Source organism: Apteryx rowi, unplaced genomic scaffold (assembly GCF_003343035.1).
Source record: "Apteryx rowi isolate R43461 unplaced genomic scaffold, aptRow1 scaffold_16, whole genome shotgun sequence".
NCBI classification, from domain to species: Eukaryota; Metazoa; Chordata; class Aves; order Apterygiformes; family Apterygidae; genus Apteryx; species Apteryx rowi.
Window position 1 is genome coordinate 2,346,587 of NW_020447863.1, and position 25,496 is coordinate 2,372,082.

Genomic DNA, 25,496 nt, shown 5'->3' on the forward strand with positions numbered 1-25,496 from the left:
ACATAGAGTATTAGTCATCCACACAGTTGAGAGCCCAGTTCCACTGCTTACAAAGCAGTAACTTCCAAAATACTGGTCGAGCAAAATCCATATATTTGTATGCATTTACAGAAACCATTTTTTGGAATCTAGCAGAGCCTGTGTGGCTATTATGTGTTATGTAGACAGCAAAGACTTGTATACATATAGAGCAAAACCTGAAGCCAGTGTTTAGCTGATAAAGGGAAACTTACTGAAACAGTTATCCTCCTTCGCTCAGTTCAGTTCTGTTTGCATGTAAGAAAATATTAGGTCATCTCCTTTTACCCTTCAAGTGACTTCTTTATCAAGCTGAGCTGAACAGCTGGGGCATCCAGTTCTTACACCAGTCTTCTGGTACAAGGCAGTTTTGTGGAGTTTCGGTAGAGATTTTTTGGTCATGAATTGTATGCACCAACCAGAGCAAAAACATTTCAGCTCCAATGGAGAAGAAGCCAGGCTCGCCAAAAGAGAATAACAGTGGGAGCTACATGGAGGGCATTAATGCTTTGCAGATTGTGAGAAACAAGGGGTTACACAGAGGTTTCAGGAGACAGGGCTAAAATACTGGAAGAGAAGTTACCCAGGAAAAGGAGTGTCATGAGACAGGAAGTGCYCTGAGAGCCTGGCCACAGCAAACCGGACGGCAGAAGGAAATGGGAGGGAAGATTTGTCTCCTGTGGAAATTGTGAGCAGTTATATGAGCACTGTACTAATGTTCCCACGCATCAAATGCTGCTGCTATCAGACACATACAGCCTGATGCAAGTTAAGCCAACCCCACTCTTAGAGCATATCTTCAAAGAGTTACTCAAGAAGATCCTTCACMTCAATGAGCACCCAGCTGAAGAGTCTGCAAAGAAGGTATCATACCAACATAGCCATCATTTTAAYRTCACAACATAGGTTCTTTTTCCAGRTAGAGACAGCCTTTTAGTGAGGCAGCAACTGAGGTGGACTCATGATGATAGCAGGCTGGGAAGAAAATAGCAATGAGAGAAGCAAAGAAGAGGAGATACAACCTAGATGCATGCTGGAAGGAGGCTGTGACCTATGATCAAAGGGCTGGCTTCTGACCCAAAAGACAGGGTGCCAGAGGTGTAATTTGAACAGGAGCCAGCCACAGACAAAGTGGAAATTTGAAGGGATTTCTTAAATGCAGAAGATCTTTAGCACACAAAATAGACCTGGCAGGCTGGCTCCATGCTCRTAACTGGCTGGAAGAAACATCCTGAGCTACGGAGAGCACGAAGACGAAGAAAGCAGGATTACATGGGGTTGTGAAGCCATGAAAAGATCTCAGAGGCGATGCTGAYGTAATTCTCACCTGTCCCCACCAGAAATCCTCCTCACACAAGACAGTGCCAACCAGAGACACTCCTCGAAATCAGAAGCATTTTTATTCTCAAACAGAACAATGAAAAAATCCCACTTTCTTAGCGGTTCCTGCAGACATTAACGTTTCCCAACAATTAGTAAAACTCTGAAATCTCTGAGTGTTCAGCACAATCCTTTTCCAAACTGCTGGGTCTGMCTCTCACTCCAATCTGCTTAGGAAGGAGTTTGAAATCTCAAGGCACACAAAACACTGTCACCCTCCTCCCTTACCCAGGGGCTGGGGACCRGCTTAGCATCCCAGTTCGGTGCTTTATACAAATAACCAGTGAGCAAAGRATGGCCATTTCCAAAACAGGAGGGGATCACCCAAGGCAGAAGCATTGTATGACACACTTCATCCTCCACCATGGCAGGCAGTGGCGAAAGCTGGAGGCCAGCAGTAGAAAGGACAAGTGCTCTGAATCCCAAAATTCATCTCCCACCCCACATGGAACAGGATGTTTCTGCTCAAAACAACCTGGAACAAGGGCAAAGCCCAGCTGGGACCACCAGCGGTGTCTGCAGGAGGACAACAAGCAGCAACTCAGTGGTTCTGGGCCTGGAAGGAAGGGTTGGTTATGTCAGCAATCACCCCCTGCTTGATCATTTTCAGCAGCCAGTTCCTCTCAGCAGTTAGGTTGTGCTGAATCAGCTGCAGAGACAAGAGAGCCAGAGTTACAGATTATTTCTTACARTGCCCCAAATGCTCCCCAAAATGCCCTGGATCCCCTCTGACCCAGCTTCCTCTGCAGCCCCAAGCAGGACTTCCACTGATAGGGCTGGGCAGGACCCACGTCACCAAACAAGGACAGGTAAAAGGCACACTGAATGAGCCCGTATCTGTGCTCAAGGTCCTTTCTGGGAACAAAGCACTCCTTCTCCTGGCATGTCCCAACARGAATTACCATGGGTAATGCTGGTGATAGCTACCAGAGCTCACAGCTATCTGAGTCCTAGCTTTGTCCACTAAGTTGCACTATGAAGAACACCTTMGTTTGAAGAGGATGCATTTACTACCTCTTTTTCCCGTGAGCGACCCGTATTGTAATAATGTATTGGCGTAGCATTGTCATGGTTGCCAGGGTAACCAAAGCCTGCAATGTTGACCTCTTGGCACATATGGAGGGCTAGGTTCAAAGCAATGATTCCCGTGGTGGCATATCTCTGGGAAAAGAGAGAACAGCTGTTTAGCATTTCAGACTCCTACTTTGACAATACTGACATCAGCAACCAGCTGGGACCAGTAGCTTCCTCCACTCCACGCAGAAAAAAAATACATAAATAAAACAGGACAGATGCCTGGACAGTGTTCCCAGAAGTCAAGCAATCATCATTTTATAGGAAGGTGCTGCAGAAAAGGAGGGTCCAGGAGAATGTGACCTCTGTGATGCTAAAACACAGCATTCCATGGAAACCAAAAGGTTTCGTATGGAGGGAATCAGCACACTTTTTGACAAAGCCACATCCCTGATGGAGCCTGTACAAGGTTTCTGCATCTCTTTCTTTTTCATGTGCCTCTAAGTGTATTCTCTACTGGAGGCCTTCATGTGGTGCCTTATCTCTAAGCTAAGCATTAAATGCCTGTCCCTGGCCTATGTGTTACAAAAACGTTCTTTGTTCATGTAAAGCTAACATGTCCATGTACAAACTCACACACTGCATTAAAAGCTTTGTGACTGAGCAGAACAGTAACCACACTCACAGAGCAGTTGAAAATGCTCTTGGTCCCCCAAGCCTAACTGAGCACTTAACACTCCCCACCTGGATTGCCCCACTTAGCACCTTTCAAGCATTTTAGCAGAGAAATGTGCTTTTTAACAGCATTTCTTCAGCAGTCAGGAGACTTGGCATATAGTCTCGGCCCAGGCCAAGAGTTACTGCATGACCTTGGAAAAGGTTATTTTGCCACACCAGGCCTTCAAGCTTCTCTTGGATTTGCCGCAGATTTGAAATGTCCTGGTGGCGCCCGGCAGGCTTAAAGTTAAAGATTGCACAGCACCATCACAAAGTTTGTCAGGACCAAAGACAAAGTATCATTACATTCATTAATATCCTCCACCATGTAGTGAATGGGAAATTGGTGTTCCAGAAGCAGTGGGCATAAAAGCTAGCCTTAGGCCAGAATTCTGTTAGACTTGAGTGTTTTAAGGAATGCCAACCAAAATTCCTCTCATTTTACACTAGCTAATTCAGTAATGGTCTATAGACAGGGAAAGTCTAGGAACATACGTGAAAGGGCTTATTTGACAAAGCTGCTTGTCACAACAGGGAACCAGGCTGTGTGATGCCTAGAACTCTGGACAGAAGTGTAACTCTAAAAAGTGATTTGAATGCAGAATGGCAAAGAGTCATGGGGCAGACTGACAGGAATGGTGCACTAAGCAGGAATAACACTGCAGTGTTGTGACAGGTCAGAAAAGTCTTGTGTTTTTTTGGTAGGAGCAGCGATCAAAACTTGTAATACCATGCTGTAGGGAAAGACTGCATTTACTYGGGAAGGGACTCGCTAATCTAATCAATGGGCCTGTTTTCTTTCCCCATCTCTGCTGTCCAAGATTTCTGCCCTGTGTGGCACTCAAGCAGTAAGGTATTAGAGAAGACACAGAATATTGATGGTTGTCTGTCTGCTTTCCAGTGTGATGTCATACCCTACTCCACGTTTTCAACTGCAGGAGTTTGTACGTTGCTTCATAGGTGACATATGGGTTGAGAATACGTAGGTGAGAGACATTCCCATTCCATTCCCAAGGGGGCTGGCGCCAAAACCCCGCCTTTGTCTGTAGGGAAAGGCAAAGAGAAAGAGAGATATTCAAGGCATGCCCATGCACACAAGACAGTGCCATGATAAAGATCCCTGATTTAGCTGCAATCTATTGCTCTGCCTGGGTGCTCAGAAGGACTGACAGTCTGGCGGAGCAAAGAAACTCCAGGTCTCTTCCACTCGTGCCAATGCACCTATCTGCAATGTGGCTGAGACTGGGGTGTTTCTAATTAGTGGAAAAATAAAGTCTCAGGTCCATTGTGCAGCTCATTAAATATTTGAAGGATACATGATTATTAGAGCAATGGAACATGTCATTCCAGATAACTTGGTTTCAACCATCCCTCATTAAAGACATCTCACCTTATTCCTTGTTTTCAGCAATACCTCCCTCAGCCAGAGGAAATCCAGTGGCTTGAATGGGACAAACACCATCAGTGTCTCATTGTCATTGTTTTCCAGAGGGTTGGGCAGAGCCGATTCAGGGAAGAAGAGACGGATGCTGGTTCTCTCACCCACATCTTTCTTGTGCTCTTTTACTGGAGCATCATTTAATCTGAGAATCAAAGCCAGAACAGCAGGATTGGTCCCTGGAGCAGTTTCAATATCACCTATTTCCAACCACGGAAGCAGCTGTGTGCTGTTAAATGCAAGATGGGCCATGTGAACTCACATGAGGGAACGGATACACATTATGATCCAACCTTACGACCTGGTTCCACAGAACTGGGTACCTCACACAGATGTAGGAATACTTCCTCCCCTTAAAAAAAAAGGCAGGCAGTGATGGCAGAAAACTGCCATTTTTCATATAGGGAACTGAGGCACACAGAAATTAAATGACTTTCCTAAGTGAGAGTAAAAATGCATATAAGGTTGCACTGCAATCAAAGATTTGGCATTGTCAAGGCCCAAACCCATCCTGTAACATTGGGATTGCTTGCTACCTCATTGACTGGGCCACTGAAGCTGGCTATCCAGGCCCCAGGGAACATATCTGCGAATGAGTATGCTGTAAATTCTAACTCCTGCAGTGACTGGCCATGAACTGCAAGAAAGTCATTAGATTACCTGACCTGATGGATCCTAGATGTTATGTTTGCCAGGCAAGAAAGACACATGCACATTATCACTCCTCAGTCTCTGTCTAAATGTTAGGTTCTAGTAAGAATTCAGTACCTTATGATAACATGGTGAGAGTCAATCATTTTCCCAAAGCGTTGGCCATGGATGGAATAACCATTGCCGACCACAATACACCTTTGGCACCATAAGCTGGCAAAAGAATAGATTCCAAGAGGTTAAGTCCTTCACCGATAAGTTTCTCCACCAGGTTTGAGGAGCATCCCTGAGGCTTGTCTGGTGCCCTCAAGTAACTCCCTAGGTGGCATCAGAGCAGAGAAGCCCTGACTAGTAGGATTCTGGCTGTGTCCCAGCCACACAGAGGTGTGACTTAGTGAGCATAAGGCAATGGAGTGTCATCAACATGCTGGCAAAATTAAGTGGGACCTCTAGTCAGCTAGAGGAGAGGGAGGACACAAGACACAGAGGAAATGGAAAGTCAAGTAGGGATGCCCAGTAGACCAGCAGTTCTTAACTTGGAGGGAGAACCTCTGCTTGAGGCACACAGTATACTGGGAAGAGAGAGAACAAGAGGCCACAGAAAATTTCATCTAATGTGCGCTTATGACAGGAAAGAAGAGCGTTTCCAAACTCAAAAGTTTTCCAGTAGCTGCAGCAGACAGTATATTTCACTTCCTGCTCTCTCTGAATGTAGGCAGGCAGAACATAAGGATGCATATAACTTTTCAGGCCCTGGACTGCCACATTTGTGATGGAGTTAGAGCAAGAGAAAATGGATGGGATAGGGCAACACTGAGAACAGAGACCACGGCATGACAGAAGTTAAAGGGAGGAAGTGTGGATCTAGCAGCTTAAGTTCATCAGTATGAGAGCTGCTTGAAAGGGCACATTTAAAAAGGAAAGAAAGAGAAACCCACTGAGAGAGATGGGGAGGGTCAGAAGGAGTGAGAGGCAGAAAGGGCTGTGAAATTGAGGAATAAGAGAGAAAACTTTGAAAAGCTTCAGAAACCAGGGCTCTCAGACCACCTACCACTTCCCTCACGCTCCTGCTCCCCCAGCACCCAGCCCCAGCCCAGTCTCCGTACCGCTCAAAGGATTCAGGCAACTCCTGCTGTGGAAGAAGCTGCAATGTGGCAAAAGCAGACAGAACTGAAAGACAAGAAGTAGTTGAAGAGTTATCTTCAGGGGAAAAAAGTGGCCCCACCAGTGCCAACAGGAGAACTCTTCTCTTCGTTAGGCTCTGAAGAGCCAGGTTTCACCCTTCCATAAAGTGCCAGGGCACTTTACATGAGAGAACCTCAAACACTGTTCTTGTCACAGCGATCCACCCAACACTGTCAATACTGAGGCCTTTTTCCACGTAAAGGGCATGCTCTGCACGCATGGGAGGCAGGGATACCATTTAGGCTAGCTCTTCTCCACTCATTTTGGATGCTGCACAAATAACAAGGTCCCCAAGAGGAACGATTCAGGAACAAAAGGCACTGATACTGCCCCGTGGAAGAAGCACCGCAAATCTGATCAATTTGCACACTGAGGTGTATCTTCAGTTTAAAAAGCTGGTTACCACCCTGCTTTGTCAGAAGTTACCACATGCAGTAGTTCCTCAACTGAATTTGCCCAGTCTATTTCAATGCAAAAACAAACAGGTTACCTCAGACCAGCACTATGAGCACTTGAACTTGGTCTGTATTACCTCACATTGAAAACAGCAAGGGGTACCAATCCAATCAGTTATTCCCTCTCAGTTGATGTTTGTTAACTTCTGCAATGGGTCTTACTCCATCCATAAGAGCATTTCTGTCAACCTTTCTCTTTCCATCCCTCTTGGCACAGCTAGAAGTCGGAGTTAAAGCACTATCCCCTTCCTCCATTATCACCATCAGGGACTATGACCTTTCCTCAAAAGCATCCCAACCATTCAACCTAGCCCCTCTCAATGAACCCTGGTGCCCAGATAGATTTCCCTTTCCTCTGCAGCACTCATGGAAGCTGCATCAGGAAGAGGCTCTTCAGTTGCACAGTGTCCGTCCACAACATTACAACACTGAGGGCAGAGTGCTGCAATACCTGAACTCTGTAGCCCAAAAGGAAGTTTATGGAACCACAGAACTTTTTCAAGCTCTCTTCTAAAAGGCCTGTCCATAAGYGAGTATAAGGATTTGCTGGTCAGGAAAGGCTTCCAGTGAGGTTCAAACCTGTCAAGAGAGATTCAGAGTGCCAGCAGTTCAGGGAAGAGTGGAGCAGTCACAGCAGTACCAGACACAAGGACTAAGACATCTGAAGCAGGCTGAATGATGAAGGGCTTTGGAAAGTTACTGAGCTATCCTGAAATACTTCCCAGAAATGACCCATATCTTTTAAACATAATTCTTATTGCTCACTGTTTCTAACCCACCTTCTGAGCAGCAGTAATGGCATACAATTCCAGTTATGTTCCACTTTCATTTATTCACTCACTTCATGACAAAGTTCACCCCTCACTGTGCACTGACCAGTTCTACAGTGCATCTCTTCCTCTCTGATTGCCCTTCAGAGGACATTTTACATATGCATCTGTATTGCACCATTCTGCTGACTTGCTGACTCACTTGTAATGGAGCTAAGATGCTATTGTGCAACAGCTCAAACTAGCTGTTTCCTTTCCTGCATATCTGCGCATAAACTCCAGACTGACAGTCTCCACCCATCAGCAGCCACTGAGCGCTCAGTCATCTCTGACCAAAATTCCCCAGACAAAAAACATAATTGACAAACCTTCCAAGAAAAGGTTTTCTCCACACAAAGCGTTTCCTGCAAGCACCAAGGCGCTTCCTGTGAAAGAAACAGAGCTCATTTCCAACCATCTCTTCTTCAGGAGGTCTTTGAAAGCAGTCCAGGATGCCAGGATGTAGGAGGGATTTGAGCTCCTGACCACATCTGTCCATGAACAGGGCCCCTCCAAAGAACATGTAAAGAGCTCCATATCTGCTCAGCAGAATCATTGAGTAATTTAGGTGGAAAGAGATCTCTGGAGAGCCAACATCAAAGTTAGGTCAAGCTGTGCAGAGTCTTGACCCGTCAAATTTTAGAAAATCAGTGGCCTCAGGTGACCCATGCTCATGCCTCCAGATAGGGACATACAATGAAGAGCACTGCGGGATGTCCACAAGACACTCTGACAGTGGTCTCTACTATAGTCTAGCTAAGACATCACCAGTTTCATCACTGCTGTTTCATCCTGCAAGTTCTGTCTGCCCTGCCCTCAAGTCACTGCTAGGCAGAACACAGTCCTCCAAGTCCCCAAGGATTCATACCATATTGGGGGAGCTGTTTCTCATCCAGATCTTACTGTGTCACCTTGGAAGAAGGGTTGCCTTTTCTTTCCACAATAACAAATTGTTCCTCCTCCATGTGCCCTACCACTTGCCCAGACCATAGTAGCACTGAGGTCAGAAAAGGGAAGAAGAAAAGATAACTTACTCTGCCTGACTTTCACGTGACTTCATCACAGAGTAGTATAGGCTCTGCACATACAGACCTGCTGAAGGCAATGGAGAGGCTGAAACAGGCCACGCAGTTGCACAGCAACATCACTACAGCTAGAACCGCCCCACTGCACAGCCCACAGAATCTCTCCCCCCAGACAGCATCACTGGAGCCTCTCCAGCCATCAGACCTGAAGACCAGCAGACCCTGTTCCAGAGTATAGGAGCCTCCAAGTGGCTGTATTTGAATTAGCCCCTTGCTAGCCAGAATTAAATGAGGCCTTCTGGTAATGAACCCTAGTAAATACACCATCCTGCGTTCCAGACGCATGGGGCAGCAGAGATTAAATCAAAGGTCCACAAGGAGCTCTGTCAGCAGGTTACTGCCCTCGTCTGCCGAGGTCATGGGCCTAGCAGGGAACCACAGAGAGAAGAGGAGCTCAGGATACCTGAGCATGTGCATGATCAAAAACTCAGGGCATCTGTGGGAGAACACAACTGCAAGGCTTTCTGCAGGCCACGAAATATGAGGGAATTGACACCCAGACACACACTGTTGCAGACCTAAGGAAGACCTTTGACTTGGGAGAAAGGGCAGGATTTCCTCTGTGACCCATGGGGAGCTTTCATTTACAAAAGGCTCAGCTCTCTGTCACTTCAGCCAGCTGGCCACTGTGCCCATTCCTCCCGCTGGCTTTACAGAGCTGCCTGTGTGCTCATGCCAAATGGAGGACAGGAGGATATGGATTTTCCAGTGTTAGTTTTGCTTTTTATTTGGGGCCTTTAAACATTAGTAAAGAGATTGTTCTGATTGGAGATAAAGATTTTTAATTTGACTTTTCTCAGCGCTTCCCATATTGTACCACAGAATAGTCATTACATTACTGTGCACCATGATGGCTCTTTCTTTTTTATGAAAATGACAACGGTTGCATCTTGGTCATTAAGCAGCAGAGAGTTTTTTCTGCGACAAACAATCAGCCYTTCTAATGATGGTATGAAATTAGAATTGGTTTTCTTTCTGGAGGGAGTTCACAAGCAGTTACATACACTCATACAGGTATTGTATCAGTGGTCTCTCCGGGACCTCCTACACTCACCACACAAAGGCTTTCATCAGGCCAATTAGTGCTGGGTTGCTACACACATACACACAACATAGGTAAACACCCACCTTTGGACCTTAATCCTGCAAAAAGCGCAGCGGCATTTATCAGAGGGTGACTGCTAGACCTCCCCCCACACAGAGGAATTTAATTTGTGTATCACATACACACACAGAAGCAGGTTAACCCTGTTCTAGCCTCCCACAGCCCTGTGCACATACACCATTGCGGATGCAGGCCTTGAACTGGTGTTTTCAAGTATGAACACTTTTGAAAATAGTTACTCTGCAAATATCTCCTTAACGTCCTTGCTACAGAGATAGCATTTGCAGGGGGATGTAGGGGAGAACTCAGGGAATCACCACTTSGTTGTTTTACAGTTGTGCAAAACAGTAAAGAGATTTTTACACTTTGGAAAAAAGTCACCTTTTAGACACTTTTGTTCTCTCCATGCCCCCAAAGACATCCAAGATGACTTAATTTTCTAAAAATATACCCTAAACAGGCACAGCTAAAGCCTCTCTGGAGAAGTTCGGTTTTATTAATGACAAATGCAAGAGCAATGCCTGTGCCAGGAGCGGATCCACAGGAGAACAGAACAACCCCACACAGGGGAAGCTGCCTGTGGTGGGACTGTTTGCAGGATGAGGCTCAGCGTTTGGAAAACACAACCAGTGGAGAGACACACAGCTAAAGGAGGGCACTGTGATCTGGGCCTCTAGTCTGGTTGCTGATCCTCCCTGGAAATGAGGATGACTGCTGCCAGCTCTCAGTGCAATGGCAAAGGGCCGAGGAGCCAGCCTGCTGCCGTTCTTGCATCGGTGGGCCCAGCTCACACTCACACCAGGCACACTAGCATAAACCGGGGGAAGCAGGAGGGAAACGGCCCCTTCTCAACCACCTTTTCTTGTCGGGAACACATAAGAGTTCACAAATGCCCCTCATCTCAGTCTTTAGGGACACCTAGGACTGTGCATGTCTGATTTATGGAAACACATCTCCTCCCTCCACTCTTCCATCATCTTCCATTTTTGGGGGGGGTCTCCAGTGAAGATACTGGGGCCTGGAGGGGCTTCTCCCTCTGTACAGCTCCTAGCACAGCAAGGTCCTAGGGCTCAGCATGGATTGAAGTTCTCTTACCCACAAACAGCAAGATCACCAGGTTTTTCCACTGGAAAAAAGCCAAGGAGAGTTTCCCCACTAGAGATCTGGCATTCATGCTGTCTTCATGCACATTCTGCAAAAAAACAGAGACTATTCATCAGTCAAAACAGGGGTGATAAGGAGTTGTGCCATAAGGCTTTTGCCCAGAGATTTCTCAGACACAGGCTGACTGGCTGGCCCATAAGCCTAGCCTTCCAGGCACCATGCCTCAGTCCATATAGCCCTGGTACCTACCACACTGTCTGCCAGCCCACTGAGACCCCCGTGCGAAGAGAAGAATGGCCGCGTTGAGGCAAGTCCTTCATTCATCATTTTGCTGGGTGCTCCTGCCAGTCACAGCAGCAGATAAACTGGAACACCCCTCGTGAGACAGATGTCCAGGTCATCTTCTGCAGGTCACCACAGGAAAACCTCCCCATGCTCCAAGCCCCAGAAGCAAGCTCTGAACCAACCACAGTGATCAGGATTGGAGGTGCACTAACCACAGCTACCCCACCCCAACTCAGCATCAGCAAGTGTCCAGCACTGGGCTCACTCCCACCTGCCTGCGCAGGATGCTGTGGGCACAGCTAGCAATCCCACTAAGCACCAGAGACATCTTTCACAGGGACATTCCCTTCCTAAGGCCTTACAGTTTGTTCCTCTGACAACAGAAAAGAAAGTCCACAAAGCACTGGTTTGCCTGCAAAGCAATAAAGTCCTGTGATAAATCCTCACAAGCCAGGGAGTTTGTAGTGTTTAGGTGCCTGAGTTTGATTGACAGCCTTAATTATATAGGGACAGTGCCACAGCTCACATAGACAATTGCTGGCTCAGGATAGTAAAAAACAGAAATAATATCCTCCTCTCTTGAAGGGATGGTGCAGAAAGTAAGAGCTCAGCTTACCCATCTGATGGCAATCATCTAATTATCCTCTATGAGCAGGGGATACAAATCCCTGCTCAGCTGGGGAAAGTGCTCTGTGGTGCTTTCAGTCCACTCCCTTCCTCCTTCCCCCTGTCCTCTGGCCTGAAACTTTACCTTTGCAGGCTAATTAATTCATCCAAGCAGATCTTCTTGCTCACTGCCACACAGCTGAAGCAAGGTTGCCCCCTGAAACCCCCGGCTGGTGTCTGCAGCTCACCTGGGCCATGCCACGGAGCTCAGGTGATCACCCAGCTAAGGGCAGCACCTGTGGTGCATTAGGGCTGGCATTAAAAGGGAGGTCCTGATTAGTCTGATGTGCTATGGGAAAGGAGAGGGTTTTTCTGTGTGGGCTTCAGGAAAAGGAATAGGGACTGTTTTCCAGGAAGATCTTAAGATAGGGGTTCAGGAAGGCTCTGGCTGCAGGCCCACTCCAGGCATGGAGCCACAAGTGGGCTGAGTGTGTGTGTCCTTCTCAGGCTGGGTGCCTTTGCTTAGAAATACAAGGAAGAGAGGAGCTCTCTTACTCTCTTTCCTTGCAGACTCACACTGGGCTTTCAGTTAAAAATGGGGTGTCTCCTTCTCCTGCTTTGTTGCGCTTTGCAGACAAAACTAGGCACAATGCTGTCAGCCTCCAATCAGGCCTAGGGAGCAAATCCTCAGGACTGAGCAGCARTTCATGTACTTGCAACTTCCCATCCCTTTCATTTGTCCCTAGAGTTAATGCCAGCCCTGAAGTGCAACTTCTAGGCGCTTGCTCCTTTCTTCTGACCGGGAAATTTCTGCTGGACTTTTCCCAGGGCACGCTAAAGCCAGGGAAGGGCAATTGGGTACAGGGGCTGCCAGGAGGGTTGATAAAGGCGCCTTGTTCTCTGCCTCCACTGCCTCTTCCAGGGGATGTGATTCTGATCAGCCCTTGGGGAACAGCTTTGGGGTGTCCTACTCCTATTCTTTGCTTTGCTGGCTAGGAGGAAGAATTCCCCTGTCAGTGTTGGCAGCTGCATGGGGAAGGTTTCTGGTTGCTCAATGGAAATGCAACTGAGCCGCTTCTGGGTTTTCACCAGCACCTGATTCTCTGCATTTAACAAAACAATCACAACAGCACATGCACGTATGCATGCTCGTCCAGGCAGTGTGCCTCCTGCCTGCCAAAGGACTTCTCTCTGCCCTGTTCTACTTCTCTCAAGCCTTTCAGGTTTATTTTCACAGAAGCTTTTTCTTTTTCTGTGTGATACTTTTTTTTTCCCTTTCCCTCTTAATTAAAGTATTTGTCTCCACAGCAGGAAACATAAACTATGTGACAGACTATCTTGATATATGTTTTAAAGTAGGAAAAATTATTTAGCAAAGCAATTATCTTCAGATACGCACAGAAACCATCACTAGCCCTGTCCCCAGAAACCAGCGGAACTGGGAACAAAAGGATTACGAGGGACGCTAGTCATTTAGAAGCTAGAAATAAGCAATGATTATGTTTTTAATTCCATGCCTAGAAATGAAGGGCTAGATTTTTGGCAAAGAAAAAGCCATTCCTTTTTAAACCTAAAAGCAGGCGCTTTCCCTAAAAAGCTCCAAGAACAGGGGAGCAGCTAAACTCTTTTGAAAATCTGTTGCTTAGTATTATCACTGGAGAAAAGCTGGCTGCTAAGCAGTGGTGAATATCTATTTTTGTTGAAGTTTAATCGGGATCTGAGTGCTGCTGCAAATGTGGTCTGGACTGTGAGTGCCGATGGTCTCTTGGGTTTGGAAATCAGTCCCTAGTGCTATGCTATATGCCTTCCTTGGCTGTGCACATGTCTGAAAGGGAAAGCAGTCCATTTATTTCCATGCCTCAGTTTCCCCACTTGCAAACTGGAGATTATCACAATCCTCTTCCTCTCAAATAGGTTACAAACCTGAACTCATTGGCACAGAGCAGCTGCTATGAGTCGCTGCGGCAGGCCAAGAATAACATAAAAATACCTAAAGACATGAGCCATTTTCTATTCTTCAGAGAGCAATTGATCAGTTGAGCTATACCGGGGTTTTTGTCCACCAGAGACTGCAAACTTGGGAAAAAAATGGCCTAGAAAATGAGAGTGCATTCCCTCTGATTCTCTTCTCTCTTCCCACAGCACTCCTAGCCTCTGCCTTCCCTTGCTTCCTCCACCAAAAAAATAAAGGAAAATCAACTCTAAATATTGTTTCTCTCATATCGGCCCAGCAGGAGAGGCAGAAATCAAATTATAACCACTGAAATAACCACCCGCACTCAGTGCCAGGAGGGTAGGTGGAGACAGCAGAATATTTTGCTTTGAGTTTCCAAAAAAATCTATCTTTATTAAAATAAACAAGCTTGAAAGAAGAAAGAGAAAGAAAATCAATCAGCTGGATTTAAAACAGGAAGATATCAAGCAAAGAGTGCTCCATCCAGACAGATGGACGAGAGCTGCACAAACCAAAACCCCTCAGTTCCTCTCCTCTTCTGGAAGACTGTTTTTTTGTTTTTTGTTTTTTTATCTCCTCTCTTAATTCTGTGCATTTTCTCCTGGAGATATTTCTTGCTACTTATGGAAAATTGCTAAAGAGAACTTTTTCCTATGGGGATGACAGGAGGAGGAAAAGCAGATCCATCCACCTCATGCCCACTAGATAATTCAAGGGGACCATGCTTTGCCAGATTCCTACAGGATCTGGCAATATTTTGGGCAGAACTTGCTGGTTTTATCCCTCTTCAGTTCAGTAGGAGTTTTCTACAAAGATGAGATAAATACTAGGATTCTCATAAACAAATATTTCTGAGGAGACTTTCTCTCCTGCATGGATTATTCCAGAAAAAAAAAAAAGAAGTCCTATATGTTGCAGTCTTTCCGTTTGTCTCTATGGCTCTCCTTGGTTTTCAGCCAGAGGATCAGTAGCTTCAGGAACTAGCAGACTAACAAATTCATTCGCTCTCTCCCAAAACCCAGTTGCTGCCAGCAGGATATTATCATGCAAGCCCTGCGCTAGGGCTTCCTTCCAACTGGTGTGTATTTGAAGACTCTCTGCCTGCAGGAGCTCAGGAGGCAAAGCCAAAGTGGCAGCAGTAGGGTCTGAGCAAGCCTAGGGAAGAGGGCACCTTCCCTAAGTGGCCCTAGGTTGATGCATTTGGTGCCTATAGATGCTGCTGCCGAAACTAGCCCGAGAGCTGTATTGCCACCTGACTAAGCGCGCCCAGGCCCTTTGCAGGTCTGCCCGGGCCTGTGCAGAGACAGGTTGGAGGCACACCAAGACCAGTGAACCCCGAGTACAGCTGTGAGGAGCCACAGCGCAAAGTATCTACTGTGCATTTTGGAAGAAACCAGCTCAGGGAGTCTCTGGGCGGACCCAGGTCCCCGCAGTGCCAGTTCCCAAATGCGTGCTTGGGCCTGTGTTGCGGCACCACCTGTCCTCACGGTTCCTCCTTTCCCAAGGAGATCAGGTGCTCCCGTAGCAAGCGCCAGCGGCTCACGCTCCAGGCTGTGCCCTCAGTGGGGGCAGCAAACCGCTTGGGCGTCACGGCCACTCGCCCACCTCCCTTCCGCACCTTGCCCCTGGAAAGCCACTGTGCCTGCAGCAGCTTCGCCTCCACGGAGGGGTTAAAAATCCAACTGAGCTGCAGAGGAGGCTTAGTCGGTTTTGTGCTCCTGCAGTGCCATCGTGTGCTTTCGGTATGCACTGCAGAAACACTCCGGGCTGCCAAAACTTGCAGGGGCCAGGGAGGCAGCAAGGAACTGGCGAGCTAAACCCAGTGATCCTGGGTGTCCCTGGACACTGCACGTCCCAGCTCCTGGCACTGACCGTCCTGCTTGCCCAGGAGGTGGCCCAAGGCAGGAAGTCCTGCATCGGCCACGTTTGCATGCAAGCATGCACCGAGATGTGGTCGCAGCGGAGTCCCACGCCGTGACGCTCTCTAGAGCACAGACGTGTGACTGCTCCATGCTTGGCAGAAAGTCGGTTCAATGGCTATATTACAACTCAGTCTGTGAGACCAGGAGGTGCCATGGCCAGCACAGCATTACTTCAGCTTGCCATGGTTTAAGGAGACCTTTTTTAAAAGGAAGGTGTGTAATCATGGACCTGGAGGACCCACAGACACATTCATGGGGGGAGTCTGCAGGGAGCACCCCAGCAGGGTGTGCACCCAACCTGAAACGAGCACCCCTGCCTTGCAGCCACCCCTATGCCGCCTTGCCACACATGTGCATCAGCTGGGCAGGCCTGCATCTGGCACACGTTGACATGGGCTTTACTCTCCTCCTGCCAGCGTTGCACTGTCTTTAAGTGGCTGTGTATAAAACCTACAGATGATTGCATGGAGCTGGGGAGGTGCGAGACAGGCAGGACACATTCCCTTTCCAAAGAGGCCTCCGAGCCCCTGCATGGCCATGCCTACAGAGCCAGGGTGCAGTGTGAAACTGGGGGTGAAAGCCAGAGACAAAATATTTCAGCAGGCTCAACACCGTTCAACATACAGGACTGAAATCAGCCCCATGTCTCACAGGGCCATCAAAGGCTAGTGAGATCTCAGAGGGGCTAGCTCTGGCTTCCAGGCAGGATCAGCTCAAAAGCAATCCATCTCTGACCACAAAGCCAGCTGGGTGCTAGCTCAGCCATCCCTCTCAACCCCTCTGACACAAAGGGGTTTTCTTGCCAGCTGCAACCAGAAGAAGCCCAGTTTCCACTTACATCTGGACCTACAGGCAGGCTGGGGAGGTGCTGCTGCCACCAAAACAGCTTGACTCACTCAAGCAAACAGGGGATGCAAACAACCTAGTCCCCCACCAAAGGAGCCATGGAGTGGAAAATGGAGATTTTGCCCTACGCTGCCCTCTATTTTGCCTGAAAAATTCCTCATCATGGAAATTTCCCAGCAGGCCCTTCTCTCTGCTTAACAAGCCCTGCTCCAGCCGTGGCAGGTCCTCAGCTCCTGTCAGCAGGCGCTGTGCCACGTTGTTAAGCAAGTCCATGGGAGAGAGCGCTCATTAACAACACCAGCAAACGGCATCACGAAGCCTTGACAGCACCTACGGTGACAGCTGCAAAGTGCCCCAATAAGTGACGGCGGCAGTGACTGGTACGCGTGGCATGGTCTCCAGGCCACCCCAGGGGAGCGCGGAGCTGGAAATGGGGACATCCAGCAGCAGGGCTGAGAAAGGAGCAGTCTCCTGTACTTTGCACAGCATGGGGGATGACAGGGTGCTCGGGGAACGCAGGCATCGCTGCATTTTCTTTGCTTGCTGATGTCTGGCACCCCAATGGGAAAAGGCACCCCAGGGTGCTGCAGCTTTTTCACTCTGGAGCCAGACTGATTTCGCGTGTCCTCTGCTGTAATCACGGACGGGTCCTGCCTCGCCATGGTGCTAACACTGTGTGCCACCTGTTCCTATTCCTAGAGTCCCCTCCAGAGCACGACTTCAAATAAAACCCTCCTTCAGTCCTCGTGTTTTCTCCCATTGCTCTGATTTCAGCTTTCTGGGCCCAAAGCTTCAGCAATTCATCCTGCCCTCTGCAGCTCCTGCCTCTCTTCGCCCTGAGCCTTAAAAGCAAGGCAGGTGAGCAGGCCCTGGAGCCTAACCAACCCCAACCTATTCTGCAAGACAAAAATGAGCAATCGAGGCAGACCCGCAACCACGCAGGATCCACATGCACAAACTGGCCCAGGAAGAGCCGACGGCTCTCAAACCTCCGGGATATGCACACACTTTCCACCTCTGCCCTGCCTGCTGTGGCAGCACAGGCCACTCCTGGCTTCACAAGCCCTTAGTTCTGGTTTTTGCAGTCTCCACAGTGCAGGTGAAAAATAAAGCATTAGAGAGGCAGAAAGTGGGGTGGGAGGAAGGGTCAGATCTGGTGCAAAAGGGTGCACGGCGCTGGGCACGCTGCAGGCGGGCCGTGCCAGGGAGCACAGAGCCGCTGAGCCTGCCGGGGCTTGCGCAGAGGTCTGCAAATCGTTAAACTGGTGCCTGCAATAGCCGCTCCCTGAAACAGCTTTTCCATGGGGGATCCAGAGGTGGGCTGCAGCCTCCTCGTCATCGCAGCCCTGACCCCAGGGGCACCTGAAGCTTGACTGCTTGCAGGACACCTGGCAAAGGTCCCAGCCCCCTGCTTTTTCCTCCTGCTCAAGTTTAAGGGTTTTCCTCCGCTGGAAGTTGTGCAGGTGGTCTCCCTGCTAAAACTCAGGCCTGCCCTGTCCGCTGTGCCCACGAGTGGCAGCACGGAGGCCTGATCCGTGCTCCCCGTTCCGCCACGCTAGGGCATTGCTCAGCCCCTTTCCSTGTCCCTGCCTTCATTTCCCTCACAGCAGGTGACCCCTCTAGGTCCTTGCAGCTCCCAGAAAAGGATTTGCATTTGCGTGTGTCTCGCACCTGCCAGGAGGACTAAAAAAAAGCCTTGAAACTTTGCTTTTAAAGGGGGGGAGGGCTCCTTTTTTTGTGCTCCAGAACCTCCCTCCCCCGTCCGCTTTCCTCCAGACGGTGTCAGTCACAGCGGCGTTTGCATCCCCCGAAATTACAGCCTCCCCCGGGGCCGGAGGAGCCGAGCCCGCGCGGGGGAGAGTCGCCGCCGGCGAGGCCGAGCCGCCGCGGGCTCCGCCAGCCCAGCTCGCTGCTGCCTGCCGTGCCCCAGCCCTGAGGAGACGCAGCCGCGACCCGTTCGCCCTTCCCTGTCAGGAAGCCGCGTGCCGGGCTCGGCCCCGGCTCTACCGACCACCCGAGCGCCCGGCGGCACCTCCGGGCCRGGGGCCTCTCGCGCAGCCCGTTTGCTCCTGGGTGCCCCCAAGAGTCGGAGCAAGCGGCCCCAWACGCCGGGGCAGGACCCGGCGCGGCCGCCCTGCCGCCCTGCCCTCGCCTCAGCGCCCCCCGGCCCGGCCCCACCCGCAGCCGGCGGCACCTACCTCCGCGGCGGCGGGAAACCGAGCCCCGCGCTGCCCGCTCCCCGCTCGGGCTCCGCCGGACGGGGCAGCCCTGCGGCGCGGCCCGGGGCAGCCGGTGCCACCTGCAGCAGGGGAAGCACCGCCGCGGGGCCCCAGCGAGGCCTGGCCGCCGCCGCCGCCGCGCGGCAGGATGGCGAGGAACAGAAGCGCCTCGTCCCTCCGTGAAGGAAACTCGCCGCCGTTACTCTGAGGGGGGGGGGGGGCTGCAGCCGCGAGCCGCCCTGCGGCCCAGGAGACCCCGGGGAAATTCATTTCGCTCCCTGCCCGTTGTCCGGTCCCTTTCCCTAAGGCGGCGGCCCTCCTTTCCCGGCCCCCGGAGACGCCCGTGAGGAGCAGGCACCGTCCCCCGGCCGCCGCCGCCGCCGCCGGTTACACACCCTTACATAAAACACCGGTTCTCTTTACACACGTTCTGTCTTTTTTTAATCTTTTCAAGTGTCTTCTCCACACTCGTAATGGCTAGAGACTCATAATTCCTTTGGAATCAGTGGCCTGCAGTTTCCTGTTCATGTGGCTCCCAGGCCGGTGGCTTTGGAACAAGGCCGGGCGTCTCCATGAAATCCCTGGAGGTGACAACGGCGACCTGTAGGGAAGGATTTGGGAGGGAATGGACTTTTTTGGGAAGCTGCTCTTCCAGGCCACGTGTCTGCAGCAGCCTCAGCAAGGCTTTCCTTGGAGACGGGAAGGTAAAGGGATGAATCACCAGCCCACCACAGATATGAGCCAGCACTTATATTTATGAAAACTGGAGAAAAAGCAGAGGGATGAGGTAGGATGACAGTGAGAAAGCCAGAGGGGAGGGTGATCTCTGGGAGAAATTCAGCCCCAAATCCTCTTCTGTCAAAGCTTTTTCACTGAAATTTTGACTTTTTAGCAAACTACCAGAGAACCAAAATATTTTGACTGAAAACTGGAATAATTAGTTTTGGAAATGCCCCTGTCCCAGTGCCCCATATTCCTTCTTTCCTCTAACACTAAAATTCTGGAGCTGGACTACACTCACTACACTACATGGCTTTGGTTGGCGGTGCTCAGTTATTACTTTTTAATGAAAAAAATATATTTGGGAGAAAGTAGGTTCTCTTGAATCAAATAATAAAACCAAGAATCTGCCTAAACCCGATTCTGACAAAAATTTCTATTCAGAGGAAATTTATGCCAGTGCAAATGGATGTAAAAAGTTATTAGAGTGGAATCACAATATTTTACATTCATTTTACAGTGGTCTACACAGCAGGAAAACCACAGTCAAAATTAGGGGGATTCATACATTTTYGTTTCTTCCTTTTCTGCTATTCCTTACCTTTTCTAGTCCGCTCCATCTGGAGGAAGGTTTCCAGCTAGGCATGCCTGGCAAGGAGTCAAGTGAGGAGGAACACCCGCAGACCGGCCCTCTGCTCTGACTTTGGGTGACAAGGAAGAAAGGAAAGCAGAATCTATTTAACCTCATGCTCTTTGCTAAAGTTTTATAGAAAAGGTGCTGTGGTAGAGAGGGCAACGTTCCTCCCAAGGACACTTCCTGTAACATATTCCTTCTATAATTGAAAGCCAAAAACTTCCTATAACCAACTATTCTCTTAGTCCCTTCTGTACTTAAGCATATGTTTAATTTGAAATCTCGTTGACAACAGTAGGATGCAAGTATTTTTGCTTAGATGCTCTCTTGCTGTGGGTGTCTAGCTACCAATCAGCCCTATCCTTCTTCCATCCTCCGCTTTGAGTCACACTTCCCAATTTTTGCTGGTGTTATAGTCTATTTTAATAGATTGGAAAGAGATCCCTCTTTAGACTCACTATGCTGCAATCAGCTACCACCTAGCTAGGAATTGCTGGATTGCTGCYTTTCTGCATTCCCTTTGCATATCCAAAAAATCCTGCTGCCCGGTTGCACAGTGGGAACAGGCTGGTTTCCAAGTGCTCCTCATGCCCGAAAAGGTGGCAGGCAGCCCCATGCCTGCTCAACATCCAGCACTGCCGGAAGGGCCAAGTCTGTGCGGTGTTTTGGCCCAGAGGCAGAGAAAAACACAGCTTTGATTAGAGATAAGCAGGATGTTTTCCATTCAACACTTTCAAAGAGATATTAGACAGGATCAATGTAGCAACTTCTCTTTAAACACCATCGGCAGAAGACAGAGATCCGGAGTTAAGAGGAAAATGAGCTGTCAGACACGAGAGTACAGGCCTTTGATTTCATCTTATCCCTGTGCCAAAACAAGCAGCCCCTAGGAGCGCACTATGCTTTGGTGCACGCAGCAACATCCTTTTGCGGCTTGGAGACATTGCACGGGAGCAGGGGGAAACCACAGTTCGCCCTATAGTAGCCGCATCCGAGCAGGGGGTGAGGTCTGAAGCAGCAGTATGCAATCACATACCAGCTCCCAGTGGTGATGGGCACTTCTGCTAATTGCCCTGACCCCTCTTCAGAGAGGATTAAGCCCTACTGGGACAACCAGGAGCCTTTGTGAGCCTGTTTAAACAGGATGTCTGCATTAGGGCCAGAACAAATCACCAGAGCAGACAAAGCCCAAGGGCTCTGCCAGACATCTCCCAGTGAATCAAGCTGTTTTAGCTAAGGTGTTATTTTCCACTTGCTGTCTACCGGGCGTTACTATCCCATACTGAAGTCAGGGTAGCCACAATCAGGCTCAGCACAACCGGTTGATCCCCCCACAGACATCTGTCAGAGCCCTCGTTCCCCACTACCACGTGGAGAGGCAGAGGAGGAAGCACGAAGGCTCCGTGTGCTAGCTGCCAGCCACCCACTTGCGTCTGCCAAACCTTCCAGCAAGCTCCCCCAGCCCAGATGAATCGTGTAGGTTTGGCCACACCACTGCAGAGCGTCACTACTTCAAATCATGAGATTGATTTAAAAATAATAAACAGCGATAAATAATAAATGTTCACTTCCTTTTCCTCTCTCTAGGGATTTGGAGGGGTTTTTCTGAGACTTTAGAACTCTTGTTTTCATGTTTTTCTCTGCATCTATGATGGCTAAAAGTTTGCATTTGCTTTAGCAAAACTGTATAACTCTCTCTTCATTAAAGAGTTCCAGAAATACAGCTTAAAGCTTAAACAAACAAAGAAACAAATATCTTTGAATCTGCAATAAAGCCCACCAGAACAGGCTACAGTAAAAGGAACTCTTTGACTAGACAGTTTTGCTTGCCTATAAATTTAGTTCTGTTAAGGTGCAAGTGGAATGGGTATAAATTGATATAGGGACAGAGAGATGTTTTTTTAAGTCCTTTAAGTAATTCATGCAACTTCAGCAGAGGGTCTTTCTGCCTGCAAAACCTTCCCTTTGCAATGCTCCTTCTTGCTTTTTAGGCTGTGGACACTCATCCCCTTCCCCTTAATGCAGAACATTTGCAAATAGACCATAATATGGATAAGGACTCAGGCTCCCCCCTAAGCTCGCAACTGGAGGTATCAGAGGCAGATGATATTAGCTTGGGCACACTCTAAGCTGACATATCCTGTGAAATGAGACTATCCACTGCAGACTTACTGATTCTCATCTCCATTAGCCCAGGCATCTCTGTGCTGCTCCCTATTTTGTGAGCCAAACATGTCCAAGGGATGGGAAGTAAAGAGAGAATGATTTTTCACTGTCTTTTTCATGCAAGAACCGTGGACATCAAGTTAAATTAGCAGGTGATATGCTGAAAACCAAATAAGATGTACAGCTTCACACAGTGTGTAGTAGAATGCTGGGACTATTTGCGGCAAGATTTTTTGGATGCTCAAAGTTTGCAGGAGTTTAAAAAGTGACTAGGCAAGTTCATGGAAGAAAATTCCAGTAGGAGCTAGCAACCACAAAGATATCCCTGCACTGCAAATTGCTGGAGGCTTCTAGRGAAGTAGTGCTGTATGACTGACCTATTCATATGCATTTCCTAAAGCATCCACCATTGGTCACTGCCAGAGAGAGGATACTTGGCTAGATGGACTTTTCCTCTGACCCAGTCTGGTCATTCTTATTTCCTTATTTATATTGGCATATTAGCACCCGAGGGAGGAAAGATCTGTGCCACTGAGAAGTTTCTCTGTTTTCAGAAGAGAGACTCCTCTGAAGGCTGAATCTCATCAGGAATCTCTGGAGGGGCCCTGGGATGGCAAGTCAAGGGTGCAGTGACTGAACCGGAACAACCCAAAAACAACAAGCAGGATTTTATTAATAGACAACACTATCAGGTAGCTTGGATGGAAAAACACATTTCTTCTGTTGGCTCCAAAGACTCAGCCTGGCAAAGAGTGTGACTGCAGATTGTGAGTGTCTGTTTCCTTTTCTTTGTTTCCTTGTTGTCTTTTTTAAACAATCTGCCAATCCATCATTAAGAAATTAAATATTTTATAGCTGCTGTGATGCTGATGACAGGTGCCAGATTGATTGGTTCTGGCAGAGGAAATTTGCTGCTCATTTCTTCCCTTTGCAGCTATAAGTTATGTGCACAGGGGTAGAAGGAGGAAAGAGCTGAAGTCTCCAAGCTGTCCAGATCTGACCCAATAAAGTTTAAAAATAGGTACAATCTGGAAACATTTTGGTGCCAGCAAAAACAACCAAAAAAAAAAAAACCCAGCTAGAGTGGCTGTATTTGCCAGTCCTTTATGCAGCGGGTGGAAGAGAAGAGTCCTTGGCATGGCTACCAGAGATGTCAAGGTTGCCCCAATTTAGAGCACCTCTGGGAACAGCACAGTTTCAAACCAGTTGCAGTCCTCCAAGATCAATAATCATGTAACTGATCCGCTAGCCTCAGGCTCACAGACCTTAATCTCAGTTCTGGATGCTGCCACTGACTCCCTGTGTGGCCCTGAGTAACTCACTTCATCTCTCTGCTGTGGAGGTTAATACACCTTTCCTTTTTTTAACCTTGCCTATTTCAGACAGTTTCTGGTTAGGAACTAGCTTATTATATGTACGGTACCTAGCACGTCAGGGAGGCATCAGCTGATGTGGCCTAACAGGGCTCCCCTTCCTACATGCCACAAGCCTGACCTCCCTTTAGCCACATCCTGAACTGACCTAGTCTTGCGTCCTGGGAGAAAAGAGATTTGGGAAGCCTGACACCATCTTTGGTCGCCTCCGCCTCCTCCTTCGCCACTCACTTTCCCATAAGCTACGTTCCCCTGGGGCAACCTGGTTTATGCAGCGCTCRGCTGAGGAGACAGACGAGACACGTTCCCAGGGATGACACTAACAAGATTTACTACGTGACTAAGGCTTGCAATCGGTGGTGATAACTAGAGAATTACCCTGATAAATATTTGATATGATTTGGAGAGTAATAATAGATTTTTCTTGCCCACGATTTCCATCAGGAAGAAGCAAGGGGAAAGAGCTGCTGGAAAGGGGAATGTAATTGTAGCATCCATCTTTCTGGCTGAGGTTACCTGTCCTCTGCAATAGATCAGTGGGGAATAGGGTAGGAGGGATGTGGAGGGGCAGAAGGTGACAGGGCATCCCTCAGCCCTACGACGCTCAGGATCTGCTGGCAGGTCTGTGGCTCTGGAAGGCTTGAGYGTGTGAGTGTGTGTGTGTGTCTGTGCGTGAGAGAGAGATGAGCCAGACTGAAAGGTGGTGGGGGAGAGGGGATAGGAAGGGAGGTGAGAGAAGGAAMATAGGATGGAAAGATCCAGGGCAGCAATGGAAAAAGGGCTGGGCTGGGAACAAGGAGGGAGGGTTTGGGATGCAAAGAGMGTTTCCCCCGAGCCGTTGGAGCTGAAAGGACATGGTGACTGGCTGCAGCTGCAGTTGCAGAGCATCCTTTCACAAACCATCTCGGGGTGTATGTCCACAGGCAGGCACAAGTAGTCTCCCTGTTACTCCACCATGCCCTGGGCCAGCCTTGTACCAACCACCTCCCAGCCAGAGGAAGGGTTTGTGCCTGTATTAATCAGCCCTGCTCCCAGGCTGCAGAGCAGAAACCCAATTTCTGGTAAGCTGTGTGTGTTCTTTAATGAGAGCACCCCAGCACCCCCAAATCTCAAGAGGACATTAACTCATCAAAGCCAACATTTTATTAACACGTAACTGAGAGCAACAAACATCTCAGTCAGAGAAGGTCAGAGGAGCTGGTGATACACAACATGGCCTTGAAGAGTGTGAAAGCAAATCTTCCTCTTCTCCCACYGGCACAGGACCTATCCTGTCTTTCAGAATGGCTCACAGACAGTAGCTTTAGCTGTTCTGGTTAATCCCTTCAGGATCCCTAGAAAAATCTTCTGTCTTTTATTTGTATATCTGATCTTTGCCCCCTTGGATCCCCCATCCCTGGTGGAGCAGACTCCCTGCAGGCTGGGTCTCCTCCTGCAGTCAGGACGGCAGGAGGTACCAGGCAAAGAGACTCTTCCCTTCTGATGGGGTTGGACATCCAGGGAATGAACAAAGCGGCCAGACGCGGTTGCTCAGACCCCATTGGCAAGAGGCACTGGCACAGCAAGCCTGGGACTGGCCATGTAGAGTACAAGTCGATGTCTCTGGGATCTTCCACAATGCAGCCACATGGATCAATAGCCTGATCCCCTCCAGGCATCCTGACCTTATTAAACTTTTTGGACCCTTAGTCAGATGGGGCTTGGGGGTTTCTAAACAGAAAGGAGAATATGGTGTCTCTCTTCTCCGTCACTATTGCTGTGCTTACCAGCTGCACCAGAGTAAGAAATAGCACGGGAGGAGGCACAAACC

At 48.9% G+C, this 25,496-nt stretch overlaps 1 protein-coding gene across 5 annotated transcripts; it reads right to left on the minus strand.

Moving 5' to 3' along the window:
* Positions 1-1,412: 1,412 nt before the first annotated feature.
* LOC112963079 (CMP-N-acetylneuraminate-beta-galactosamide-alpha-2,3-sialyltransferase 4-like) lies at positions 1,413-18,841 on the minus strand. 5 transcript variants are annotated; one of them, XM_026059804.1, is made up of 11 exons: positions 18,773-18,841; positions 10,953-11,049; positions 8,702-8,759; positions 7,997-8,053; positions 7,310-7,437; positions 6,325-6,388; positions 5,336-5,431; positions 4,520-4,712; positions 4,044-4,172; positions 2,413-2,559; positions 1,413-2,047 (listed from the first exon to the last, which is right to left on the minus strand). In XM_026059804.1, exons 2-11 carry the CDS (start codon positions 11,029-11,031, stop codon positions 1,940-1,942), a joined length of 1,059 nt encoding a protein of 352 aa, XP_025915589.1. In that variant the 5' UTR covers positions 11,032-11,049; positions 18,773-18,841; the 3' UTR covers positions 1,413-1,939. The 5 variants fall into 5 exon arrangements, with proteins under 5 accessions (XP_025915589.1, XP_025915588.1, XP_025915591.1 ...); XM_026059803.1 differs by having other exon boundaries at positions 8,702-8,762; XM_026059806.1 differs by lacking the exons at positions 6,325-6,388; positions 7,310-7,437 and having other exon boundaries at positions 8,702-8,762.
* Between the last annotated feature and the right edge of the window lie 6,655 nt (positions 18,842-25,496).